Raw genomic sequence first — 12144 nt, 5'->3', positions numbered from 1 at the left:
GAGGAGTTGCTGCAGAACACGACGTATGTTCAGGAACGACAACTCATACGAACCAGCCGACTGTGTGCGGGTCCATCACACATGTGGAGCTCAGAAAAGCCTCTTTGATTCTCTGTTAGTCTTTCTGGTTTGGCAGGTGGAGGATTTCAAGGCCGAGGTTAAAAGCGTGAATATCCGCCGGTTCAATTATCAGTGCAAATCCGTCCGTCCATTTTCCACCACTTTATCCTCCACGTCAGGGTCACAGGAGAATCTCAACGGACGTAAGGTGACAGGCGGGGTACATACAGGACATATCGCCAGTCCAACACAGGGCCACAGAGAGACAAACAACCACACATCTCACACTCACTGTAAATGTAGAGTGACCAATTAACCTAATCCCCATATTTGACATGTTTTTGGACTGTGGGAGCGAACCTGAGAACCAGGGCGCGATCCTGGGTCAAGAGTGTGAACCACTGCACCACCCGTGTGGCCCTCATATACTGTTATATTTATGGTTTCGACAACGGTGAATTGAGAAAACAAGACACGAGTGGACAATACTGATTGGCTGACTGCTATTTACCACCTTTTTTGACTTTATATGGACCTAACTAGGGGCCACGCGGTGGGGTAGGGGTTCAGCGCCGTTGCCCTGCAGACTCTGGGCAGAACAAGGGCCTTTCTGCTTCCTCCCACAGTCCAAAAACATGTAGAGGGTGTGAGGCAGGTGTGCCCTGTCAGCTGGGATTGGCACCAGCAGCCCTGTGACCCTCATGTGGAGGATATGGATGAGTGGATGAATAGACAGTAACTATGAATCAGTAATGACAGTTATTGTTAGTTAGGATGACTTGAAACCACTTTTTTGTGTCAGAAACCAATATTAGGCAGGTTCAATTCAATTCACCTCAATTTTATTTGTATAGCGCCAAATCATAACGTACATTATCTCAAGTCATTTGATATCTTATTAACTACAAAGCTGATATTTTATCACCCGGCCACATCCACTTATATTCAAAAACATGTGCAACAATAATTCTTCCCTCATAAAGAAGACATAGTGTCCCGACAACATGACTCTGTTCAAATACGCTGTTGCCAGATTCTGAGTCTTTGTTTTTCCAATACTGGGATTTTGACCAATATCAGATTATGTCGATATTCAGTGCTGCACAGAAATGCTGTGGGACTGAGGGAGAGAGAGAGTGGGAGGGAGGGAGGAGGTAGAGAGAGGGAGGTGGCACAAGTGGAAAGGTGAAAATGAAGGAAGAGTTAGGCGAGGTGAGGGGAACAGTCGAAGGAGTGGATGGAAAGGGGGACAGATCGATCACGGCCAAGACAACAGGTCTACTTTCACAGAGCACTCCAGGATCCAGCACGTACTATTTTCCATTCTCACTGCCAGAGAGAGGGAGGGAGGGAGGGAGGGAGAGAGAGAGAGAGAGAGAGAGAGAGAGAGAGAGGCAGAAATATTGGGATTCAGGAGAAAGGCAGCCACATCTCAAGTATCTTTCCTTTCCTTTCCTTTCCTTTCGCTGCAGCAGTGATGAGTTGAAGACACTTTAAATGTCAAATATTAATGACTCATTTAAAAAAAAGTTACTTTACAATCAGGTTCATTCACGATTATTATGGACAATTTATGTATAATTTTCATTCACAGTGATTTGTCCTTGTGTTGCTGTTTGATTTCTCAATGGTCTAATATCTCATTTGTACGTGCTGAATATTTCATGGCGGTTCAGAGCCGTTTCATATTGATCACAGCGAATCCTTTAGCGTGTACTTCATACATACTGTATTCGCTGCCGTTTCCGTGCGCTCTTCGTTTGTGTCGTGCTCACTCGTGAGGCTCCGTGTACATGTACGCAGTGTATTCGCTGTATTTACATATAATTACGTAACACAAACACAAGTGGTCATTTTCCCTGGATTACATCACCCACGCGTTAAATGTCATGTTTTGTTTTCCTTTATCCTTTCACAGAAGACTGGCATACACTCAAAAACAAACCCCCAACAGACTAAATACCATTTATTTTTGACTTTTTGGATTATATTTTTTAAAATTTGAGCTTTTGCAGGGAAGTTTGACCTTTGACCTGGTGAAAATGTGTTTTTTTTTTTACTGTATTCAGTCTCAGTTTACTGGGCAGATGCTGTCCTTCCTTCCTTCCTCCTGGCAGATATGGGCTGGTAGCAAACACGTCACACCGGGCTGTCAGATGCTTTAGCAGTGACTCCAGTTAACCTGCACTCACTGCGGCAGCTGTGTCCTGTGAGGACGGACACAGGGACACATGGTTTATGGATCTTTTTTTTTTTTACAAGCGTTGTGCATATGTGTGCGCGTGGAAGTGTTTGTTAATGCGCGTTTATTTTGGAGTGCTGCATGTCAGTGTGTTTGTGCATGTGCACAGTAGAAGACTGCAGCTCTGTGGGTGTGGACGGTTGGAGTGGGTCCTCGGCTGGCTGTCCTCTCCATAACCATGGTTTCACTGTTTGTTATGACTCGCTTGCTCTGCTGCTGCACGACATCTCTGATCCCGAGCTAAACACACACACACACATTTCAACTTCTACTGGTTTAACTTCATGGCTTAAAAGTGCCCGTCCTTAAAATATTAATGACCCGTCATGTGCCACTTACTGCGAGTTTAAACGCAGTGAAAGTCTGTTAAGAACACTTCGTCAAGCACGCTGTCGTTTGTGTAGAGCCACACAGGAGCCAGATACTGGCTCTCACAGATAACACAAAAGTCTAAAGAAAGTCCATCACTGTGTACATTAACACTATCTATAGAATGTGTGCGCTGCTGTTTCTCACCGTCAAACAGTCTTTTTTAACCGCAAACTGAAGTTTCTTTACCACTTACTGTCTGCACCAAAGCCCATTGAGAAAACCTGCAATTTTACAGAATGGCACTCGGGAGTTGTTAATCCACTGCTGCGTCCAATAATAAGTTTAAATGTGTTATCTTGTGCCTTCTGTGTTGGAAAACCTTGTTTTGGCTTAAATAAGTGACACAAACTTATCAAAGGAGGCAGCAGTAGAGCAGCAGCGCCTGTGTCTCCACGTGCTTAAAACACTCATTTTCTCTATGGACTTTGGTGCGGCAAAGCGAGCAATGTTTTTAGCTGTAAAAGAGAAAAAGGGAACACAATCTTAAAGGAATACTTCACCGATTTGGGGTTGTGTTTTTGAAAAATTGTGCTTCCCAACCTCACTTTCCCCCGAGAAATATCTTCATTCTTTTTTTTTTCTTAAGTGACACTTGGTCCGAGTCTTGAAACTGCACACTTTTTAGACCACATGTGTCATTTCTGTATGTTTTTTTTTAATTAATAGATTAAATTTGCATCATAAATATGTTGTTTTTTTTTTTTATTGTGAATATTGTTGCATATTAAAACAAGCACTTTTTTTTTTTTAAATGATCCAATCCAACTTTATTTGTAAAGCTACTTCAAAACAAACACATTGGCCCAAAGTGCTGTACGGAATAATGGATAAAAGACAGAATAAGTAAAAGACAGAAAAGCTCACACAAGGCAATGGAGTACATATAAAAAAGGAATCAATAAGTTGGCCGTTTTTTTTTACCAGACTGACCAGTAGAGACACTCAGTGGCTCACAGGTCAGTTTGAGACCCCTGTTTTAGACCCTCTTATAGGGGGACGGGACCTCATTCCCAGAATGTAAACAGTGTCTCTAACAGGACCACATGTGGGCACGTAACAAAGAAATGAATGAAGATATTTCTCGAAGCACAATTTATACAACTTAATACAACCTCGCTTCTGTCCCTGACGGCAGCCATGTCGTCACCGAGAGTCCAAATCCCAAACAGCAAAGTCAGTGTTCACCTGTTAAGAATCATTTTCCTGTTTTTTTGAGAAAGGAAAACTTGACAGGGTCAACATTTCCATTTAAAACTGTGTGGAAAATGTGTGATGATGTCACTGGACGACACGGACGAGGCCGCTTCAGGAAGACTTCCACCGTCCAATAGAAAATAGAGCGAGAGACTAGAATCCAAGGTGGATTCTTTTCCCGTGACTTGTGAAAACCAGATGCACCGAGCGGAAAAGTTTGCTTCAGAACTGTTTTGTCACAAAGACGCTGTCGAATGAAAGTGTGTGTTTTTTTTCCCTGTGACATAACAGCAGAGGTCACATGTGATGGTTGCTGGTCATGAGGTTATGGGATGGAAAGGTCACGGAGAGTGAGTGCGAGACACATGTGGAAGACCATAAACAAAGACTGGTGTGTTTATAGAGCTTATCAGTGACTTCAAAGATGAAAAAGGGACTTATTTTTCTTTCCTTATGTTTCTGTGTCTCTGGTTCTTTAAATCTTTCACTGCAGCTTTAAGGTCTTTTCAGCTCAACAACAGTGCAAATAAACAGTAAGAAAGAGCAACGTTTTATTTAAACCAATTCATTTTTGTTACGATTTCATTCATCGTCTACCGCTTTATCCTCCACATGAGGGTTGCTGGTGCCAATCCCAGTGCTAACAACTACACCAAAACAGAAAAAAATATATATATTATGGGAAGAAACAGGTTAACAGGTTTCACTTAACAAAAACAGTACATTAACAACATGGTAATACAAAAGGAAAGTAATATGATTGAAAGCAATCAGAATTTCGATGCAACCTCCAGTTTGGTAACCGCTAATGTTAATAAGGAGATAATATTTCAGTAAAATCATGTTATTTCCAAAGTAATATCAATGGGATAGCTTTATTATGAGGACTATTGTAGGCTACGCTCGGTGCTAATGTCAAATTAATATAATAATATAACAGATGAAATGTATCCTCCCTTATGTTCCACACACATTTTGCATTGTTTTTATGACTAAGATGTTATCATCATAATATTGCCTCCCTATTAAAGAATGAGTACCATATTGTTACTGTACTGTAATATAAAGTAGTAAATACCTGAGCGCCACCAACACTGGACAAGAACAGAGTAAACTGGAACAGGACAGACTTTAGGAGGTTCTGCTGTCACGGCTGTGCAGTTTTAATGGAACCTGTCGACGGTGAAACTTTGACATTAGTCTGACATAATAGTCCAATGTCTCTTAGCAAAACTTTGCAAATAAACAGTAATAAAACCACACATGTGGTGTGCAAAGGCCTTTTGTATCAGTGTAACGCATATATTATGTGAGCGGATGAATATCAGGTTCTGTGGCATTACACCCCGGTCCAAACACACAGGATGTAGATAGTGCCTTTGAAAGCTCTTGGCTCGTGTGTGTATGTGTGTGTATTAAGAGTTTGTATGTGTGTGTGTGAGTGAATCCCTGCATTTAGCGGCCAGAAATAGCCTGTTAGGAAATCAATGTTCCTCTCTCAGTGGCGCTGGGAGCTGTCTCCTCCACAATAGAGGGACTGTCCTGTTTCCTGCACCCTGGAGTGAGTGTGCGTGTGTGTGTGTATAGAGTGAAAGAGTGAAAGCAGAAAAAAGAGAGAGTGCAGGCTCATATTTATCCACAGTTCTGCAGCATCAGCTCACAGGAGAAATAATGTGGGTGAAAGTCACTAAATGTTCTATTTGACTCGTTTGTTTGACAAGCATATGTCACATGCTATTATCTGTTGTGTTCCATATGTTATTATTGCTGCAGTGTTGCTGATAGTATTGCTTGACAGAGCCTGTTTTAAGATGGAGGACGCAGTACGTCAATAACGTTGCATCATTTCTGTTCAGAAAGACAAACAAACAACAAAAATATGCACTGTACCTTTAAATTACAACAATTTACATCCTGGTCATAAACGTCAGACTAACTGAAACATTTACTGCTTAAAATAACATAGCTAGTGATTTTCTTTTAACAGTATACAGAGAATTTAAATCAGTTTTCAGCACATAAAGCTTTGTGACACCTTTTTTAATCCATAACCATTTTTGGCGATTTAGCTCATTCATCTTATTTCAGCGCCAGTTTCAAATGTCATGCTTTATTCAGGGCGACACACTGAGTGATGTAACTGTGAGTGACAGCCACATATTATCATCACGGGGGCCCGGAGCGCTGGAGGAAAATGATGACGGTAGGCGAGGAAATGTCACGACCGTATGACTCGTGAGTTTTCCTTTCTTAGGAAAAAGAGGAAAAATGTCACAGGCTGTGGCAACAGGACTAATTGTTTTTATGTATGTGACACAATGATATCATTGTGTCATAGTCATCCGTCTTCTACCGATTCATCCTCCACGTGAGGGTCACGGGGGTGCTGTGCCAATCTCCATGCAGAAAGACCCTTGTTCTGATCAGGTCTCAAACCCGGGTCTCCTTGCTGCAAAGGCAAGACTGTGAACCACTACACCCCCCCCGCGCGTGGCCCCATTGTGTTCCACTGTATCTTCAAAATAAAACAGCATGTTCATGTTCTTCTTTTCTTTGTCTTTCAGAACTCCTCGGTTCAGCAAAGAAAGTCAACGTCAACTTCCAGGACACAGATGGGTGAGTCGCTCTTCCTCTTCCTCCTCCTCCTCCACCATACTGTAGCTTTGGTTCATCTCCACTCTGATGTCAGTGTTGTTTTCACTCAGCAGTGTGCAACCCCTCTCCTATCTTTCTATCCTTCTTCTCAGGCCTTATAAATGTCCACCATCATTCCTCCTCCTCCTCCTCCCGTCTCCTCCTGGTCCAATTCACATAAAAACTGTTTTATCGTGGCAGTTTTACGTCTGTCTCTGTAGAATTAACATGTGAAGGATTAGACTCAAACTACCTGCTAAAGATCAGACTGTGTGTGTGTGTGTGTGATCTTTGTGAGAGAAGAAACGTACAAACCCTCAGGAGTGACGACATTTGGCTGGTTCTCACATTCTGTCACCCCTCAAAAAGGCCGTGTGAGGGGGTTAGGATGGTTAAGGCTAGTGTTAAGTCCGTGGTATACTATGTGGTATGTATGTCGCATATCGCAGACCCCGGTCAGATCGGGGTCCTGTAGCGGCCCACTTGACCATCGGGTGGCGGTACAAGTCTGGACACAGAGAATAGGATGTAATAAGAAGAAGAGAAAGATGCTACAGCTCCCTCGGACACGACTGGTCCCAGCTGAAGGGTCCGACGGGCAGGGGAATAGAACAGGGAATGTCAGCCGGTTCGAGGGTTGCCAGGTTGAGAATCCCGGCGTAGCTTACCACCGAGTGCAGCAAAAGAGCCGCGTGAGGAGCAGCCAGACGGTAGTTGAGAGCTAGAGGAAAATGGAATTGGTTGCAAAGCCAAACGCGACAGCTGCAGTGTGGGAGCACTCCGGATTCAAACCGCATGACCGCGGTGAACCACTTAACCTGAGCGAGTCGGTATGTCGCATTTGTTGTAAAACAGTAGCAACTAACCGCGGCGAGTTTAGCACAGCTGGCAACATTGTTACTCCTGAGAGCTCCTGCCTTAAGCCACACAAAGTCAACATGTTGCTATTTCTTGCTCTGCCATAAAATCTCTCTCTCTCGCTCTCATTTGCATATTTTGTTAACAGAGACTGAGAGTCCATTTTATTTATTATTTTTGGTCGTTGTGTTCATTTACTGTGGATATTCAAAATGTCTTCCAGTTCCAGTGTTAAAGATTCTTTAGAAATAAAAGTTTATTGATCTTGGATCTCATCATTATGCCAGTATCATTGTATTAGATGAAGATCGACGACAATATTGTCGCTTATCGCGATCATTTCTGGGACAATTTATCGTCCAGCAAAATTTGTTATGGTAACAGGCCTGTCTGTGACCTCTGTAGAACATTTCCTCGCATAAACCCTGACCTTGTCAGGATCTTGAGTCCTCATGGAGACAAAAACCAGATCCTAATGAAGCAGAATCTCACTCCTGAGGAACTGGTTAAGATGTGAATTGTGGTTAGGTTAAGGTGAGGGTGTATTAACTGGTTATTGTTATCATTGCAAATGAATCATTGCAGTGTCTTAAGACGAATAGCTGTGCAGACCTGTGTGTGTGTGTGTGTTTGGCTCCTCCTCCTTTGGACACACCCCCATCGTTTCAGAGAAGTGATTTGAAACTTTTTCAAAACTTTAATCATTCACATTTGCTAAGGTGGTGGAGGAACACATTCTCCTGTGAGGTGACAGAGTCACAAGAGATGATATATCACAGTCACTGACAACATATTTTCTACTCTAAGTAAAGGGCAGTAAACGGAATAGATGACAGGAGGAACATGTGATACGCAGATGCTTCAGTGCAGCGCCGTCATCGTTTTCACCGAATGGTTTGACGAGTAAGGGAACACTTTGGATCCGATGCTGCTGCGGCCTTTCCCGTCACCACATGTTTACCCAACTGAGCACCCAAGAACCAAACACATGACGTTAGAAAATAAAAATGTACTAACCCGTTACGACAACCCAAAGTGCTTTACAAAATAAAAGCATCACACACACACGCGGCATTAAAAACTGAAACATAAATCAAACAAAATACCAAGACCAAAAGAATAAAAAGTGAACTAAAATAATGAAAAAAATAAGAAAGAATAGGATTTAAAAAAGGCCCAGGTCAGTTATAACGCCAATCCTAGGGGGGAGGAGCTTATTCCAGCAACCAAAAAGGCTCGGTCACGCCATTCTGGTTGACTTATTATGTCACCAGCCAAAACAACGTTAGCAGGCAGCTTATTGGTATTATGTCAAGTTCCATTTTGACAGAGCATCATTTCGGTCTGGATTTCACTGCATTTTTCTTGTCTGTTGTCTCTGTTATTTACGTGTTAAAGCGAACTGTGGAACCTGTGCAGAGAACCTGGAGGCCAGTTTGTGTCTGGTTGAATGTCACCATATAATAATAACACTTCAACACCCAATCACATTATTTGTGTCACTCTTTAGTGCAGTTTTAGTCAGATGAACATGTTTACATGTACCGTATTTTCCGCACTATAAGGCGCACTGCATTATAAGGCGCATAGAATAGACGCTACAGTAGAGGCTGGGGTTACGTTATGCATTCATTAGATGGAGCTGCGCTAAAGGGAATGTCAACAAAACAGTCAGATAGGTCAGTCAAACTTTATTTATAGATTACAAACCAGCGTTCTGACAACTCCGTTTACTCCCAACATGAATAAACAGCTGTTTTATGTGATGTGGTATTTCGTTTATCTTTTAACAACAGCAGGGTATAACATGTAGTGCAACATTTATATCACATAGTGGAGGGGAACTTTTCCTGGATTCAATAAACACGTAAAAAACAGTCTGATACTGTTACGGTAAATCAAACGTTAGTGCTATCACAATATAGTAACACTCGAAATAGTGCAAAGCAATAACAATATATAAATAACTCAACGTTGCTCAAAACGTTAATGTCACACAACACAACACACAAAATAAACATGTAAAGCTCACTTTACCAAGTTATTCCTCATCCGCGAATCCCTCGAATTCTTCTTCTTCAGTGTCCGAATTAAACAGTTGGGCGAATACGGGATCCAACATGCCCGGCTCTGTCTCGTCCGGATTATACGGCGCACTGTCGGCTTTTGAGAACATTTGAGGTTTTTAGGTGCGCCTTATAGTGCGGAAAATACGGTATTTAAAAAGTCTGGTTCAATAGATTAGAATTCCCAAAGGCCCTAATAGTAGTTTGGAGAACAAGGCAAACTGAAAGAAAAGGATCTGATGAAACAGCAGCTTTAGTTTCTACATGTCTCATGTCCAGTGGACAGTGGACATTCAACCTGAGCTTCTTCTGTCCACTTCATATCGGGTAGAGTGGGTATGAATAGGAACAAGTGGGGTGGTACTAGCGTGCTCACTTCCTTTGTCTTCCTCTTCACCTCTTTCACCGCTGTCTTCTTCATTGCGTTCGTATGCTGGCGGGGTCGTCGCGTTTATCTCGCCGCGACATGCCCACTTATCCATCAGTTCCTCCTTTTTGATTTCCAATGTTAAAAGGAGTCTCCACTTTTCTATGCCGTATGGCTGATAGTCTTTCCAAACATACACAGCGTCCCTGAGCTCGTGGAGTTCTTGATCCAGTCCCTTCCTTCTGGCCTCCTGCTGACACCACTGTAGTGCACTTTTTCTTCCGAGTACCTCGGCCTGATCGAACGCTGAATTGAACCGCGTCACGAGGGTGCTTATATTCGGCTCAGCGTCCTTGAACCACAGCACTTCTATAGTCTCGCGGTACCTTTGCACAATGGCGTCCCTCGTCGCTAGGGCATTGCTCAGTTCACAGTTGTCGTCCGTTGGGTCGATCTGTCCCAGTTCTTCGATCCATTCATTGCAGGCGTCGACGAAAATATCGTAGTCGTTTTCCAACCCTGACAACTCTTGCGACAATTTTTCTGTACCTAGACGACCAGCGTTTACGTTAAGGCGGTTAATACGCGTTGTTAGGCTCCGCTGCGCATTTGACCGTCTCCGCTGTAGACTTTCCAGATCTGGCTTGTTGTCTGCCATTTGTACTTCTTTGAACTACTGACTCACTCCGGGATTGGAGCGTTGTAAATTGGTGCGACCTTTGTAAACGACACGTCCATAAATGGCACACGAATGTCCGCGCCGCTAACTGTCGGCGTTACAATGTCACAGTCTGTGAGGCTCTACCGTAGCACTGTTAGTGGCTTAACGGTTTAGCTCTTTGCCCAGAAGAGCTCTGTAGTCCTTGTGCAGTCTTCACAGCCTTCCTCACGGCTGCGGCACTTCCTTTAATCCTTCAACGGCTCCGTTAGCTCTTTGCTCCGGCTCCTCCGTTTTAGTAATTCACGACCGCTTCACCAGTACTCCGGTCCTGGTCCGTACGGTTTTACAACTGTCCAGATTTCTGCTGGCTGATCCTTTCAGCTCAATGCTCCCTTCTGGAAAGGGTAACCAGAACAACTCGACTGTCCTTCTGAAGGTTTATTCCACATACACAGTTAAACAGTTATTAGTTAGTTAGTTAGGTTGTAAAACCGACAAGTCGTACAGGTTCTGATAATAGATGGATTACAAAGGCTCGTACGAAGGCTAATATATAACAAAACATGGCTTTGCACCTTAAAGGCACTTTAAAGGTAACGGTGCTTTGATACCAATTACAAGAATGAACAGATAAATTTAATGAAAGATCAATAGCTTTGCCTGCTAGAAAGTTCTACAACTTTCCTTTGGGAATTCCCAAAGACCCTAATAGTAGTTTGGAGAACAAGGCAAACTGAAAGAAAAGGATCTGTTGTTGCTACATGTCTCATGTCCAGTGGACAGTGGACATTCAACCTGAGCTTCTTCAGTCCACTTCATATCAGGTAGAGTTTACAAATCCTTTACAGTTCCTCTCTTTATTTCTCAAGCTAATAGCAGTTTATTTATGATCCCCAGACACCGTGTGGCTGTGCTTCACTCATTTTAATTACTGCATGCGGCACACTGTCTTTTATGTCTCTAATTTATGTTATTTCCCGAATGCACCGGCTTGTATTTTTGCAGACTTTAGAGCGCATGTGACAATAAAATAACGTCTACTAAACGTCGTCTGCCCATTATGCTCATGAAGACAAAGTAAGTTTTAACAGAAATCTGTTTAATCTTCATTTGAAATTCTTTATATGTTGATTTTACGATTTCAGTGTGCAGCAGTGTCCCTGCTGTGGAGCAGAGATAGAGCAGGGATTCCCTACTGTACTGTTTATACTGTATAACATTTTATTTATATTAAACTGGCAAACCACACCCACAGTTTGCATTGTGGACGAGATATTTGTAATGTAAACATTGACACATACAGATAGATGACAGATGACAAGAGATGCTATTTAGAGCTGAAACAATTAGTCCATTAATCGTCAACTGTTGTGACTGCTTTATTCATGATTAAAACAAGATTTCTGATTGTTTCAGCATCTTAAATGTGGATATTTTCTTCCTTTCTTTGCTCCTTATCACAAAAAAAATCATTAAAAGTGAATCATTTTGGTTTGTGGACAATAACATAATCATTTATGGATTTGACAAACACATCATATACTTTTTTTAACGTTTTCTGACATTTTATGTTAGTTGCAGCTCTAATGCTGTTCTATGACAAATGGGAAAAGTGGACTGATTATAGAAGTCAAGAAGATGACATGACCATAACCGTTGAATAATAAGAAGAATGAGATTTTTTTTCATG

At 42.3% G+C, this 12144-nt stretch overlaps 1 protein-coding gene across 7 annotated transcripts in view; it reads left to right on the top strand.

Moving 5' to 3' along the window:
- Positions 1-12144, top strand: part of LOC122785410 (caskin-1-like) — a 94399-nt gene that overhangs the window by 46373 nt on the left and 35882 nt on the right. For all 7 annotated transcript variants that reach the window (XM_044051178.1, XM_044051183.1, XM_044051181.1 and 4 more), the window contains exon 2: positions 6433-6484. In XM_044051178.1, the coding sequence (XP_043907113.1) occupies positions 6433-6484 (52 nt within the window). The remainder of the gene's footprint in view (positions 1-6432; positions 6485-12144) is intronic.

The sequence above is a fragment of the Solea senegalensis genome, linkage group LG19 (assembly GCF_019176455.1).
Source record: "Solea senegalensis isolate Sse05_10M linkage group LG19, IFAPA_SoseM_1, whole genome shotgun sequence".
Taxonomy (NCBI): Eukaryota; Metazoa; Chordata; class Actinopteri; order Pleuronectiformes; family Soleidae; genus Solea; species Solea senegalensis.
This window is presented reverse-complemented; position numbering and strand designations above follow the sequence as displayed.